At 40.9% G+C, this 16,157-nt stretch overlaps 1 protein-coding gene and 2 long non-coding RNA genes across 4 annotated transcripts in view; 2 read left to right on the top strand and 1 right to left on the bottom strand.

The window, feature by feature from the left end:
* Positions 1 to 701: 701 nt before the first annotated feature.
* LOC109532060 (uncharacterized) overlaps positions 702 to 16,157 on the bottom strand; it is a 24,755-nt gene continuing 9,299 nt past the window's right edge. The window contains exons 3-4 of the long non-coding RNA XR_002171300.1: positions 3,504 to 3,585; positions 702 to 1,383 (exon numbers count right to left, since the gene is read on the bottom strand). This is a non-coding gene — a long non-coding RNA (uncharacterized LOC109532060). The remainder of the gene's footprint in view (positions 1,384 to 3,503; positions 3,586 to 16,157) is intronic.
* Positions 1,973 to 4,632, top strand: LOC109532059 (uncharacterized). Its single transcript, XR_002171299.1, has 3 exons — positions 1,973 to 2,491; positions 3,537 to 3,658; positions 4,128 to 4,632. It is a non-coding gene; the product is annotated as an uncharacterized LOC109532059 (long non-coding RNA).
* LOC109532053 (disintegrin and metalloproteinase domain-containing protein 10) overlaps positions 11,890 to 16,157 on the top strand; it is a 25,043-nt gene continuing 20,775 nt past the window's right edge. Inside the window, exons 1-4 of one of the 2 annotated variants that reach the window (XM_019896654.1) lie at positions 11,890 to 12,178; positions 13,623 to 13,770; positions 14,544 to 14,662; positions 14,754 to 14,903. In XM_019896654.1, the coding sequence (XP_019752213.1) occupies positions 12,118 to 12,178; positions 13,623 to 13,770; positions 14,544 to 14,662; positions 14,754 to 14,903 (478 nt within the window). In that variant the 5' untranslated portion in view covers positions 11,890 to 12,117. The remainder of the gene's footprint in view (positions 12,179 to 13,622; positions 13,771 to 14,543; positions 14,663 to 14,753; positions 14,904 to 16,157) is intronic. The other variant, XM_019896655.1, reaches the window with a different exon arrangement.

The raw sequence follows: 16,157 nt of genomic DNA on the forward strand, positions 1-16,157 counted from the left end.
GCTGGATAGGCTGACATGGAGTGAGTTTTATTCCCATGAGGAAAATTAAGAATCAGGTGATCCCAGCACGCACAGCGGACAGGAAATGGTCTCTCCGCCACATTTAATTTAAAGCCGGAGGACAGCTTTCCACTTTCCGTGCTGTGTTCCAATGAAAATGAATGCAAAGCGAATTTGTTCGATGTGTGAAAAATCACTACAGGAATCAACTTCTATGACTTCCTTTGTGGCTGGAACATGACGTGTCTGGCTGGTCGGCTACAATTCGCCATGTTCCACCAAATATCTGCTATGATCGTGCTCACTCAAGACGACTCTTCCCCTGGATCTCATGTGATTTTGTCGGCGTACCTAATGTGGTGACCAGTCAGTGTATACATCCCAGTGGAAGTTTCCACTGCCCGTAGGCGGAAACATATCTCATGATTCACGTGGACAAGACAGCACCTGGATTCTGTTAATGCATTACACAGGCTCTGTAACCTATGATCTGTACAAGCAGCTTCCTGCGATGATGTAATGATGATTATGTTTACTACCGGTGCACTCACCGATTCGGTCTCTCACACACACCTTGGACTCGATAGACTCGATGTTTCAGTCATCACGAACCAATCCGAAGTGAGCTCACACATAAGAGGCCAAATGGAGCATGTCATTGTTGTTGGTGAGCTGGAAACCCCCTCCCCCTCCCCCCGCCCAAATATTAAAGAACATTTTTCTCATCTTGTTATCTGAAACAATGACTCATAATTCAACTCAAAACTTGTGAGGCCATCATGTAATTGAGTCCTAAATAGCTCTGTTTCTGGAAGTTCATTGTCACATATAACAATTTCTTCCACGAATGAGGGGCCCCATAAGACTAATGATATTACCAGAGAAGCCGTGTACTATTTTCTAGGGTCAAAAAGGTCCAAGATACATTCCCAAGCTTTTGTCGACAAGGTCAGGATTGCAGAATTCTTGGCATTCTCAAAGATGGGAACATCTCATGAGAACTGACAGGATATGATTGAACATATTCATAAATTCATTTTATTAAACAATTAATTGAATTGGCTAGACACTAGTACTCCTCACGCTCACCCAAAGGCAGTTGGAATAAGTTCCAGCTCACTTGCAAGTCACGACCCTACGGAGGAACGACCACCATAGAAATTAAATGTGTGGATAGTGTCCAACTTTCAATATTTTCAAACATCCCTCTGCTAAACATTCTTTTATTGCAGTTTACCAGTGTCAGATGTCCGGCATTCTCCACAAGGCTAAAAATCAGGCACTCAGTTGTCAGCGTGGCCTAGCTTTTAAAGCAGACAGGTAACAAGGCCAGATTTGAGACAGGTGTGACTTGTGACGGAACGCCCACTCTACAGCTGGAGACTGAGAAAAGGAAGCAAACAAGACAGGATCATGATAACCAGAAATTCTGAAAATGAACTCTTTGCAGTAAAGCAGTACTTTAAGGCTCCTACCAGAGTGAGGAGAACCCCCGAAAGAGAATTAGAAAATGAATAAACAGTATTAATACAGTTTATGTATGGATAGAAACAAAAGGTTTGCTGTCCCTTGGGGGCAATGCAATACAGTATAAATGGAGAAATCCAAGCTTTTCAGGAAGCCGCAGTCATATGAGTCGTTCTTCACTGAGGAGAAAGAATGTATGCCTGGAAGTATTGTTTTATTGTCTGTTTACATATGATGCTGGACTGTGTTCAAATATCCATTGCTGAAAGGGTTACAACACCGATGCTATTCATGAGCATGGAGTTTTCCATTCTGTGTTAGCATTCAGCTCGAGGACTGTAAAACAAAGTTACGTGGTTGTTTTAAATGTACAATTTGTAATTGTCATTGTTTGATGTTTAGTTTGACAGTTAACTCCATGCTAGGACACATAACTCATATCTTTTTGCTTGTCAACACCCCCCCCCCCCCAAAAAAAATCATCTGAGCGAAGACTCATGATGTAATTCCTCAAACTTTAATTCCTCACAGCCCTTCCCGCTCTTCCTTATGTCCTTGTTTCTTGAGACTCTGTTCCAGAGCGCCTCTTGTTACCTTGTGCATGACCGCACGTTCAACTCCTCTTATGTGGTGATGGGGGGGGTGGGGTCAGTGTGGATTGCACACACAGACACACTCATACTATGTACATCTGGCCTTAGCTAGATTTCACAACTGTCCTAGGAGCGTAAAAAGGACGTTTGTGTGTGTGTGTGTGTGTGTGTGTGTGTGTGCGGTTAGGGTAAGGAGAGAGGATGGGCTGAGCCTGCAGCGCCAATGAGAGAGAGAGCAAGAGAGAGAGAGAGAAAGAGAGAGAGAGAGAAAAGTCCTCCCACAGGAAACTACTACTTCACTCCACATGGCCTTTTAAGGTAAAAAAAAAAAAACCAAAAACCTCCCCAAAACTCTTTTCTCTCTAGTCTAAGGGAATGATCCGAAGATATACCGTAGTCACATTTCAATCTGTGGGGATAAAATGAGTACAGTAAGTAATACGAATCAAGAAAGCAAATGCTAAATTAAACCTGACGAGTGCAGTGGCTTTTACGCATGTGGTTAGAGTTATTTTCATAAGACTTTCCTATCAAGAAAGTTTATGGCTACCATGACGAGACCGTTGTGTCTTTGTAGATACAGAGATCCACTAGATCTGCTGACTCATTAACAAGGTTGTGGGAAGTAGACCCCATGCATTTCCTCTATGTGGGGGGGAAAAAAATACAACTGAAAATTCAGCAAACAAGCATGACAACACGGTGGTGACCTTGTGGCGAATAGAGCTGCCTCACAGTTAATTGAAGACTGTAAATTGTCCAGAGATCGTGTGGGAATGGTTGTTTGTCGATATGTACCCTGCGACTGGCTGGCGAGCAGTTGAGGGTGTAGTTGTGATAGACTTCAGCCCACCTAAAACCCAAATGAGGACAAGAACTGCAGAAAATGGCTAAATGGATGGCACGTGACGAAATTACATGTTGTTACATGTCATTTTTTTTTCATTTTATAAGAACAATTGCATGGACTGTATTGAGTCACACCTCTTAATCACTTATTTATTAAATGTGGCTAACATTATCAAGCTTTCTGACTTACGGGCATTTGTAAACTTCCTGCTTGATGGCAACAGTTTAGGAAAGTCACTTTTGCCCCCAATGCTCAAAATGAAAGATGCATGAAGGCACGCAAGGATGAGTTTGCTTTCGAAAAACTTTTGGGACACACAGATTAGAATGAACTATTTTTACTTTTTGTAGGTGGCCCAATACTAATGTCCATATTCTGCATGGATTTATATGCTGCTCTGGATGTTAATGGCCATTAAACATGAAGGGGTTGCCCTTTTCTTAATTCCCATGAAAGTTTAGTGAACAATGTGGGTGTGTGCTCTCACAAACATGACATTGTGAGGCCGTAAGAGTGTTAACTTCCCTTTAAATCACCTTCACCATCAGCAAATACTTTAAGTGTCTACTCACAATCATAGTAGAGTCATTCACCTTCGTCTCCCCCCACCCCTGTGCTGCCCGCAGAGTGCATCCAGGTTCCATCCGGAAACAGCTGCTGACTTCTCGAAGGGCCCTGTGTTGGAAGTGAAGCATGACTGTAAAACTGCACAGCAATTAGCCCAACAGCCTATAAAATGAGTTAAAATGTAAGCGTTGGATGGTAGTTTTAGTTCTAATCTAATAGGTGAAGCAAGCAAGTAAGCAACTGAGATAATATGGTTGCATAAGTGTGCACACCCTCTTACTCTATCACTGAGGATGTAAGAATTAACATTCAAACTCGTGTAGAATAGGAGTCAGCGCACACCTTCCACCATCTAAAAAGCCTGTGATTAACCCCAAATAATGTTCAATTCGTTTTGTAGGCTTTTCCTGACATTGTTTTTCTTTACACCAGAAGCCTAATGTTTTGTGCTATTGTTTGGCCCTGGTGGAGGTCTGAGCTTTAGTAGTAGTTAACGATACTGCCATTGAACCACATGTCATCTCTATTTTTACAATGTTCAAACTGGAAAGTGGCACTTGAGCAAAGTCATTATGCAGAGGTTATGTCAATGGTGCATTTAAAAGCGCTCACGCAGGAAGAATGTGTGATGTTATCTGCTCTGCTGATAGGCTGCCAGCATTGTGAACCGTTAAAAGGTGCCACCGCTGACAACATCATCATAGTCACTCAACCAACCAAAAGCAGCAGCGACTTTGAGTCAGGACTAAATCTGCTTCCTGAACTAGAAGTCAGTTGAGGACCTGGTCAGCCTTCCTCCGAACAAAAGTCTGCCCGCACTCTTTTTGCCCTGCGGTACCATGGATGTCACGGCACCCAGCCTGGTCCAAAATCCTCCCTTCAGAGATACTCATCTTCCAACATGAGAAGCTCTCACATTTCCAAAGCATTTCAGTTTCTTGAGTAGTTCTCGAAACACCAATAATCTTCGACCTCATAAGAATTAGAATGTACTTTTATGTGCACTATGTGGTACTCATGGTAGGTTGCAATTTGATCCTTTGTTAGACAGTGAACCATATTTGATAATCTAATTAGGTGTCAATTCAAACCTCACCATGACCCATGATGAAATCTTATTTTTTCAATATAGACAATGATCATTACTTTTTTTTAATCACCACCAAAATGTAATGAAACTGAAAATATATAATGTAAATAATATGACGTAATTCGTTCTTTAATTCTTAAAAGAAACATTTTTTTATGGTGCAGATACTATAATCCATTTATAAGACGCATATTTGTGCGGGTCAACACCCCGACAACAATAATAAAATATGAAATATACATTGAGTAATTTTGCACTGAAGTATTTATTTGTATTAATAAAATACATCATTTGTCAATTGTAATGAGTCATACACCGAATTTGAGCACTGGGGGAAAAAAGCACTCCACCAAATTATGTTGACAATCATAAAAATAGAAAAATACTTCATGCAACTACAGGTATGCAGTGTGTGTGTGTGTGTGTGTGTGTGTGTGTGTGTGTGTATTTATATATCTCATACTTACGTCTAGTGCAGGGGTGTCAAACTCATTTCACATGGTGGGCCACATACGGCCTCGGTAGATGTCAAGTGGGCCGGACCATTAAAATGATACAATACTTTGCTATAAATAACCAAAACAATATGTCTTTCCTTTGTTTTGGTATAAAGAAGCACAAGAACATTAGGAAAATGTTGAAATTTAATGAACATATCTTTTACAAAACATTTCAGGGAGCACCTTACATTTCCTTCGACAAATGTGCAATTTACTTTTATCATTCACATATATGCATTGCAACTGATCCCACTGATTGTACAAACTTTAACAAGTAATTGGTATTGAAAAATACAGTAATGCACTTTAAGATTAAACAAGATTCATAAAGAAAGCAAGTTTTAAAGCATTTACACGTGCATATAAAATCTAAATGTAATCCCTGCCTACACCTTACAAACTAAGGAGAGTGCTATTAAATGTGTAAATGTGAGAGTGCTATTGATAGCGTCTGCTGTCATGGGTCTGTCTCAGTGACAGACTGAGGCTGCTGTTGTCTTCTTCTCTGATCAATTAAACTCCTTTGCGGGCCGGATCCGGCCCGCGGGCCGTATGTTTGACACCCCTGGTCTAGTGCATGTTAAAGACAATTTCCCTTTGTTTCCTTTGCCTTGCCCACATTCTCTTCAACATATGGCTACATTTAGGGGTCATTTCTCATAAGCAGTATAAACAAGAGGCAAACTACAATATACGCCAATGCTTTCAACGATGCACAGTACAGTATTCTTTTATTATACCGTGTATCATCTTATGTGCTCAAATGCTTTGGTCCGTTTTGCTTTATCTATCCCTCGTTTGCAGTCACACCCATTTTTTTCCCGCCTGATTCCCTCAAAAAAAGTTTCCTTTTGTCGACTCAGCTTCACACTAGTCATCAAGAAACATGCCAATGGTGCCCTATTGTGGATAAAAACAGTATTACAACAGCCAGGCCATGACTGCGATCCACGCACATTTGTGTGATTGCAATTAGAAAGTCAAAATGGGGTATTTTTCTTTTATATTATTGGTCGTACAAACAATATATGTGGTCTACATTCCCCACAAGACCATGCCATTGCCGGAATATATTAGCACTGATCAATCATCCAATAAAATGATGCGTATACTATATACTCAAGAGGGCGTATCTGCATGGTATCCGGGGATTGTTATGATATGCTGTGATATGATATTTACTATGATATGATTATACATGCTTATTTATGAATCAGCAACGAGAACTGCAAAATTTCTAATCCATCCACTCTCTGTGCCGCATACATCTGGAGTCTCTTTACTGTTAAGATAAGTAGGTTCACTTTTCCAGATGAAACGTGGACCTTCAACAGTGTATGACATGATTCATATCAAACAGATCGAAATATTGCACAATTTCATCGTTTTGTAATTCTGATGATTACATCATACAGCTAATGCGAACCCAAAAATAAAATTACATTAGAAACGTAATACGTTTAATGACAAATGTAATGTGAGTAATGAACCTCTCTTCCTAAACTACTGAAAGTGTTGCATGTTGTAATTCAAGCGCAATAATGAAAAAAAGCAAACTGTTTCTTTTGTAGTTCAACTCGTTTGATTTAATGGCATGGCAAAATTCCATCAAGAGATTGACGTGGTGCCTTGGTTCTTTTCGTGTCAAGGTTGCTTTCAGTTGATATCAAATGAAGATTACGCTGATTGTTGTTTTTTCATAGGAAGAGGCTGTTCCTCCGTGGACTGATAGCATGTCATTGAATAACGAATGTGACCTTGTCCCAATGGTTGTTTGGGGGAGATGTTAAGATCACGGCCTTGAACCTAAGATGCTTTGGGTAGCTCGTAGTTGTATTTTAAAATTTAAGGCAGGAATAAAGGTTTTGCTTCTACTATAGTGACTGGTTGTCAGTCAATCTGAGGACACATACCGACAAATCACCATTTACATTCGCATCCTGTATGCTGCAATGTCATATTTTTTTCCGACAGGGGGCGGCATCGCACTATGTGAATTTGGAAGCCACGAGTTAAAACTGTCCTTTCATCGGAATCTATGACCGATTCATATTTGGGCTGGAGGGAAAACCACATTCATTAAAATCAAATAAAAAACAAACAAATAACAAGCAAGCATACACGAGCTAACCGTCAATAATTCGAGCTAACCTCTTTTTCGAATGCGTTTTTTGGTGTTAAAATGGAGTGTAGTACGTCTCCGCTCTACAAACACATCAGTTTGAATTTATGTCATTACTTAAAAATACAAAGCAATCATTGTTTAGGGTGGTCTCAGGCTGGATATTGTGCATGAAATGAAGGCCTCAGCCCTTTGGTGAACTGGGTCAGGTTTAGGAAGTTTTGAACCGAGTGCCCAGTCAACAAAAATGATGAGAAATGATCACTCCCATAGCCTATGAACTCTCTTGACAGTCAAAGGAAGCTGCGGATGTACTAATTATCCCTGTAATCCTTTGCCTAATACTTGTGTACAGTTTCATGAGATTGCAGCAGTGCTTGAACTGCCCAGATTTTGTCTGGTCCAGTTGTATCAATTTGAAAGGTTTGTAGTTTTTTTAAACAAACATACATAACAATTCACATACGCTTAATAAAGGAGCGTTATGGTTATGTGGCCATTCAAGGTGAATGTCCTGAAGTGACTTTTTCAGGCGACAACATAAAAGGGAATTAGGGGATACTGTACGTGCAGATTTTAGAGTCTTAGAGTTAGGTCTCCAGGCATGTATTTAGTTCAACATGTGTTTGTTATAGTGTGACTCATTGGACACTAACTTTAAAGGAGGACAGATTATGTTGCAAGAATCCATATGGGAATGTGTATGTTATTCCGGGGGAGTGTGTGTGTGTGTGTGTGTGTGTGTGTGGGTGATCTTCTCATGGCCAATCAGTGACCAATGGGTGGTTTCTTGTAGGAGGAGTTACTCAGTGAATGATTGATTGGGGGTAAATTGTAGGATTTTTGAGGGGGGGGCAACGGGGGTGTGGGTGGTCGGTTTAACATTGACATGTTGAATGTAGTACGCCTTTGTGTAGTTGTGTAATATCTCAGGCCAAGAAACTCTTCAGAACAGATTTTGGGTGCAGTGAACCGGGTCATCGATTTACATTGTAATACACTGTATGTAATTTGGCTTCATCCCGACACACAATACACTTGGGAGTGATTTTTATAATCCATCCATTCATCCATCCATTATCTTATCCGCGTATACTCACGAGGGTCGCAGGCATGCTGGACAGCAGGCGAGATACACCTTGAATTGGTTGCCAGCCAATTGAATAGCAAACATAAACAAACAACCATCCATGCTCATCTATTTGACTTCATTCACACATTCATTCACTGCACTCATTAATTCATAAGAACGGGCAAGGGGTGTCCAATCTATGGCAAGGGGCCATTGGTGGCCGACTTCTTTTTTGTCGCGGCCTGTGACATACTTAATTAACAATTGATGCTTTCTATGTTGGGTGCATGGCAAGGTAGGCAAAAAGAAGAAGATATTTGCTTTCTCACTTCCTTGTTTTCTACAAATAACTCATCATTCTGTACAACCTATCTTGGAACCAAGATCGTTTGCTCCATTTTCTGCTTTGTGTCAAGGTTACTTGAGAATAGATTCAAGATTGAATCTAATAGTCGACAAGTCAACTTTGCTGCCCTGCATCGACATTTAAAGCTTTAAGTTGACGACTCGCTAACCAAGTGTCTTGGGATTTCGTCTTCCAAATGGCTAGTTTACAGAGGACTTCCAACTCGTCGATCTGCTGCCATCGCCGGACTAAAATGCTCTATGCAGTCGAAAAATATTCGACCAACCAGGCGATGCAGTATTCATGCGTCTGCGTGAGTCAGAGAGTATATAAATATGTTGCCGGTGCATTAAAATAACGGCTAGCCTTGCTAACTTTGGCTTTTCCGATTGTCACTACTGTTAAAATACTTCTACCAATGTGACCGGAAACGAGGAACGACACAGCTGATAAAAGTAAATGTTGGACACCTCTGATTTAAAGCCCTTATGCCGAATAACACGACTGCAAAGCAATGAAGCCATTACTTAGCTATGTGCATTATCAGCTTGACGACATGTTATGAACAGACATACTGTACTTTGAGTATGGTATGACCTTGCTTTGAACTACCTTAGCGACGAGACTATTTTAGACAACTTTGCAGATGAATACCAGACAACGTTGTGCATGCATCCAACAATTATGTTATTTGTAAATGAAAGTATTGGAACAGTTTTTGGGAGAAAAAAAAGTGCTGCAACGGTTATGTTATTCCTAAACGAAACCACTGCAACAGTCATCAGGAAAACGAAAGTGAAGTATCGATTGAAAGCTACGTCCTGCTTAGAGTGTATAAGAGTTGTCTTGAGATATTGCTTTTGCGCATTTGTGCTCTGATCACAACCATTGTCTGGATCACACTTGTGCTCAGAACGTTCTGATAAAATCTTCATGAAGCAACCTCTCCATTTCCAGCCTCTGATTTCACACATGAACTCAACCCGAATTCGAACGAACACGCAAAGGATGGCGAAGGATCCCTCACCACCCCCTCCTTCCAACAGTAATGACTTAAAAAGTAGCACATTTATTTTAATGTGCCTTATTTTCAGCACAAGCAGTTCCCCATTTTGGAGTGAGCTCATAAAACACCTCCGACACAGTGATAATTTTACTAATGACTTCCTTCCCGTTTCCTGTTGTTTTTAGACATTTATCAACATTGCACAAGTCGAAATTTAGGCCCTTTGCCGGGAAAACAGAGGAAAGGTCACGTTTTGCATTTCAGAACAGTCATGTAAAGCTGGATGTTATAATTGGAATTTTTGCAAAAACATTTCTGTTGTTTGGTGAAACTGTTGTCCCGGACTAAGTTTCCAGAGTGCAGATCCCTAAATTACTGTACTGACAATTTCTCAGTGGAGGGACAGTGGAGTCACTTGGATCATCTAATTTTGAGTACAACACATTGAATCGCTAAGAAATGTTTTAATTGAATCATTCTTTATTTTTTTTAACTGAATTACTAAAGTACAATTTCCCTCCCATATATTTAAATACTGTGTTAATATTCAAACTGTGGATAATGTTACCATCGTTACCATAATATAAAATATAATTTGTAGAAATGAATAAATGTTTTTAATATATACTCTGGCTTATTAGACTACTGTATTTTAATGTGACTCAATGTTGGTGGTACTTGGACAGTAAAGTATTTTTTTGAGGTGGAACTTGGTGTGTAACTTTTGAGAACCACAGACTGAGAGAGTTGTTTTGATGGCTAAAAGGAACCAAGTGTGAAAACAACCTGTACTCAGTCCTATTCGAGGTATGAGAAAATTTTTTAGGAGAATTCAGTTAGCTTTTCTGATGACAACTGAAAATATTTTATCAGCACACCTCGCTTTTACTTTCATTTATTCATGATGATTATTTTTATGGAATGATTTTATTTGTCTTTTCGTTTTATGTAGCTGTGATTGTGAAATATTTTTGAATTCACTCGTGTATGAATTGTGCTCTACAAAAATTCTGCCTTGCTTTGCCTTCTAATACACTAAAACAACAAGCACATTTTTGTATGAATGTTAAAACATGCCCATCCATCTTATTCTGCTAAACTGGTGTCAGGTTGCAGGGGCGGCAGTTTAAACAGAGAACCGCAGACTTCCCTCTCCCAGCCACTTCGTCCAACTCTTCCTGGGGGACCCCGAGGGGTTTCCAGGCCAAATAGGAAACATAGAACTCGATTTGTGAATGTCGCAAGTCCACCGCGCCAAACTGCATATATCTACGCAGGGGGAGGTTAGATCAGGTGTTGGCAATTTTGCATACATTTGCAAGCCAATGCATTTAAGGGCACTGTGCGCCATTGAGGGCGTGAACACGTTGGATTCCATTCAATGGCAAGCAAAGAGTCTCCTCTCACTTCCAGCTGCAATGACAGTCTTTCATGGAGACATCTCTGTACGGAAAAGGAAGCGGCGATTCATGGTTGGCCGCAGCGTTGTCACTGCCCTTTGCCTGTGTGGCAACAGACCGTGTGAGCAAGTCCCCTCGTTAAATACAGAATGAGGGTCTGCCAGACATTACCAGTAGAGCCTACAGTCATGACGGATGAAAGGAAACCGAAAGGTGTTTGTATGTACTGTCATTTGGTGGAGTCGTATTCTTTATCTACCGCTGAAATAAATAGTCTCATGATATGTACGGTATTATATATATTACAGCGTACCACATTCCTATGTTCAAAAAGTTCTACTTCTGGTTGTAAAATTTGCCACACTTGTCCTTATTGGCATTATGATTACCCTTCCGTGGTGCCAAAATCAGGGGAAAGAAAGCCAAAGAAGACCCAAAGCACAATTTTTTTTTTTAAATGCTCCTATAGCTGACGTCACACCGAAAGCACAATTTTTTTTTTTTAAATGCTCCTATAGCTGACGTCACACAAGATTTGCTGATGTCTCACTTTAGATAATGAATGATGATGGCTAAGCTTTTGAAACATATTCTTGTGAAGCATCATGAATAAACTCTAATTTATGCTACTTTTGGAGCATTCAAGCTCCAAATAAAAACCACACAAAAGCAGTCGAGGCGAGCGGTTTGAGGTTCCATTGTGTTAAACTGCTCATTAATACTTGAGTTGTTTACATAAAAGGAAGCCACTTGTCGAATAAATCCCCCCTGAGTTTAGCTTCAGGTCACAACTTGATTGTGAATCTTTTAGCTTCCCCATCACATTTTCTGTTTGGTAATCTTCTATCAAAATATGCTCACAGTGCTCTTACACCTGTGTGTACGCGTACAAGTCTGAATACGCCTCTCCGCTGCATGACTTCAACACCCCAGCGAGTCGCATTCCAGCATGGGCAAACCGTGCGTTTGAGCCCGCGTGGGTCAAATGGGATGAAGGAGGAGAAGAAGAAGAAGAAGAAGGAGACATGAAATAGAAAAAACAAGAAGAGGACGACGAGGCTGAATGAAACGGGAGACAAAAGTGACCTGTCTTATGAGGCCGTCATGAGGCCTCAGCTTTGCTGCCTGTTCCTTCTGTTGGTCGACTGTCAAGAGCGGATCACAGGTAGAGTGTCGAAGGAATGTGCAGATAAGTGTATGTGTGTGTGTGTGTGTGTGTGTGTGTGTGGAGTAGTGCTCTTTTCGCACATTGTTTATGACTTTATAAAGTAGCTTGATGTGTGCACATGTGCGCGGGTGTGTCTTGTTGTCAACTGCCATGGATCGGCCTTCTCTCCGTCCTTTTGGCTTGTGCGAACCTATCCTCTCGGGAACGTCACCGCCCGCAATACAAAAGCAGCTGGTTGACATTGATCTTTCTTAGCACGGGGATCATGTGGCCAAGCGTTTTCTAGAAGCAGACTCGGTGAGAATCTGGACAAGAGGCCACAGTTCCCCCCCCCTCATGCTGCCTTTCACTTTCATCGTCCAAACGCCTCAGAGTAACCGCCGTCGATAGCACCACACATGTCATTAAAGTAGAGGAAGTAAAAGTACTATCTGTGTGGAGAAGAGGTCATTATGACCTGTACTGCCTTCCCACCATCTGCACTTCTGCCTTCTCACCATCTGCACTTCTGCCTTCCCACCATCTGCATTTCTGTACCTTCTGCCCTCGCCCTTTGCCCCGACCTACACCCTACCACCTATTAAAGCCTTACCTCAAGATCCCTGCCTCCTGTATTCTAACCGATACACCATCCTGTACCCTATATAACCCCAAACTGATCCAGCCCGATTATCCTCCCCTCCACTGCCATTTATTCACTCTTTAGTCATCATTTTTTGTGTAACGTGTGTATTTCAGTAAAGCAGAAGCAAACGTGGGAGGGGAAATGACCACTTGCCTTTGGGTCTTATTCTAATTTTGTATCCTGATTGCCATTGTACAGTAGGATGCTTTTGCTTGCATTTTTGTAAGTCAGTGGTTACAAACAAAAACATGCAGCAGGAGGTCAGTTTGGATTCATTGATTTCATAATAGGAATGGAAAAACAAATACATTGTCATATTCAATCATTATTGGCGGATTACAGATAAGGTAAGATACAGGCAAATATAAGCACGGTGTATATACAAACAAACTTACAAAGAGAAAACAAAATCAAATACCAATTGAAATGATTATTTAAACTAAGGCTAAATAGAGTGAGCGTGACATCAACAGACATGATCACATATGAAGTGAACAATGTTCATTTGAATAGACATTTCATTGACCTTTTTAGGTGTCAGTTAATCGAACTGAAATGTATCATACTGAGACTATTGAATGTAGGGGAGTTCATTTGATTTATAGTTCATATTTTTTTCCAGCAATTTCAACAGTGTGTCGATAAAATATTCGTTTAAACATAAACTGTTTTTAAAAATTTGTTTGAAAGTATCCTCTTCCTGTCAGCCATTTTTGCAAATGACATCATAGAATTTTTGAAGGAGGAACGTAACACACACACAAAAAAAACAAAACAAAAACATAATACATGTTTGTTTTTGTCTTTTTCTCTCAGGCGACTTTAGCGTCATCAGCCCGTATATAAAACACTATGAGGGGCTGTCATACGACAGGCAGGACCTCCACAGGAAGCACCTTCGAGCCCGCAGAGATGCAGAAACTCAGCGACACGTGCTAGACCTGGACTTCACTGCTTTTCACAGGTTTGGACAAGAGAAAAGGCTGTGCAGATGGTCTCCATTTATACATCCCGATTGCAACAAATTAGACTCCAATATTGGACTCTATGTTCTCCAACCATTTGTACTTTTTCCAGAACTCAAACATGTTTTGTTACTGTGTGCTTCCCAAACTGTAAAAGTCAAGTGTCAAGGGTACAGTAACCCAGAGTTCAAACTGTTGTCATGACCTCAGCCTACAGTATCCTGTGAAACTTCAGCTCAACGTTTTTTTTTTTAAATGCCAGTACTAATAACGGCAACAAGTATAAATGTGATGATTACCCAACCAACTAGAAATTGTCAGGCAGATGTAAATGTCACTGTCCTGGCTGCTCGGAACAATATGGCAAAGTCACCGGTAATAATAACAATAGAAGAAAATAATTCACTCTAACGTGAGTTGAAGTTGAGGCTAAAGTCTGTTCGGTTGTTTTCACATTATACTTTACTCATTTTTTTGTACCTATCGATGAGGGTGAACAATATCAACATGATCCAACAAATGAAATTTTGACACACTGTACGTTAGTGCCGATACTTCTCACTGGAGAGCGCAGATAACAAAATTTTACTTCACACATCGCCTGTACAGTTGCTAAAGGTTTTATGATATAATTTTGAACCTAGAATGTTTTATTTCTATTGCTAATATTTCCACTGGGAGGAACTGTAAATTCAAATGGATTTTGTTTTGCCTTCAGAGGTTGCACTACGCTTTTCCAGATTGCGTATTTGCTTCTCCTGTTTCCTTTTAGAACTTTCCGACTACGCCTGAGACGAGATGCCGGGACGTTCTCCGGTGATTTCAAGGTCGTCAGTGAGGATGGAGCCACAGCCGCGGACCTCTCACACTTATATTCAGGGACATTGGAGGGTAGGTTTGTGTGTGCCTGTGTGAAGTGTTCCTGCGTAACTAATGAAATTGGAGCTCACTGACCTCGTTGTCTCTTTTGTTGCTCTTACAGGTGAACACGACTCTGCCTGTCACGGGTCCGTATTAGAGGGTCAGTTTGAAGGAAGCATCCGCGCAGGCAACGTCACTTATCACATAGAAGCCGCTCACAGATACAACGTCACTGACCACCACTCCATCATCTATCGGGAGGATGACATGGGTGAGAAAATGCCACACGGTATATCATAGCTTCCGGTTATACACAGAGTTGTTTTTGAAGAGGATAAAGAATACATGCGTTGTGGAGTATTGTTCGATTGTCTGCCAACGTGTCTAATAGCATCGTGACACGGAGATTATTTGTTAGCCAGTTGATGGCGCTTTGCATTGTTTGTTAGCATTCAGCTAAATACACTTACCTAAGGCAAAGCTATTTGGTCGTTTTAAATTCAAAATTTGGTTGAAGCCTTTTTTTTGAAGATTTGTTCAGTCTATCTGCCAAACTGCTGCTTTTTGTGTGTGAAGTGGATTGAATTGAGTTCACTGCCACCGTACAGTGCTTGTATCTCAAATTTTGACTGACAAACCAAAGCAAAAAATGGTGCTCGCATATCAAAAAAGTCACGTCGTGTCATTCCCATCTCAAGGCACCGCAATCTTTGCACAAAGTTACGCGATGAGGAAATTGGGGTAAAATAGCAGCAGTTGAATGACAGCTGTAAGTAAGAAATTATTCATAGAGTTAGGCTATTGAGCATTTTTCCCTGAACTGCGCCACCTGTAACTTAACTGCTGCTAAGCTCTAAAATTCCATGCTACAGTAGATCCCCTTCACAATTCGATTCACATGCATCTTGGCGTCAAATCTCAACTCCAGAATGCTCTGTGGGCTGGTTAACCCGAGCTCGTGAAATCAGACTAATCTCATGGCAGGAGAGCGAGAGGGAGTAGGGAACCCTGTAAAAGTGGCCAAAGAAAAAGCGAGATGAATATGGCGTGATACTGAAGTGGGGGAGGGAGGGGCTAGACTGAAAGCACAACAAAACAATATGGGAAATGAGTATTTGGAGGTTTTCATACAATGGCCACATGCCTGCCATGATCAAGTACAAATGTGCAACTTGGTGTGTTTTTTTCTCAGCGTGACATTTTTTTCCAAGAATGTGTGCCCAAATTCCCAAAATCTTTGAATGGGAGCACACATGGCCTTCCTTTGTCTCCGCTCAAACAAAATCCTTGACAGCGTCACAAAACAACATCCTGCGCTTTCATCCACAGGCCAAGTTATCTCACAGGAAAATGTAAAACAATCCCGCTCGAGATGTTTCGATGCAACAATCGACAATCCCGTTCCGGGTTCATATTTGGACTGAAGACCTTGTGGATAAACCACTAGCACGTCGACCTCACAGTGCAGAGGTACTGGGTTCAATTGCAGCTCCGGCCTCCCTGTGTGGAGTTTGCATGTTCTCCC

The sequence above is a fragment of the Hippocampus comes genome, unplaced genomic scaffold, assembly GCF_001891065.2.
Source record: "Hippocampus comes isolate QL1 unplaced genomic scaffold, H_comes_QL1_v1.1 scaffold22, whole genome shotgun sequence".
Lineage (NCBI taxonomy): Eukaryota > Metazoa > Chordata > Actinopteri > Syngnathiformes > Syngnathidae > Hippocampus > Hippocampus comes.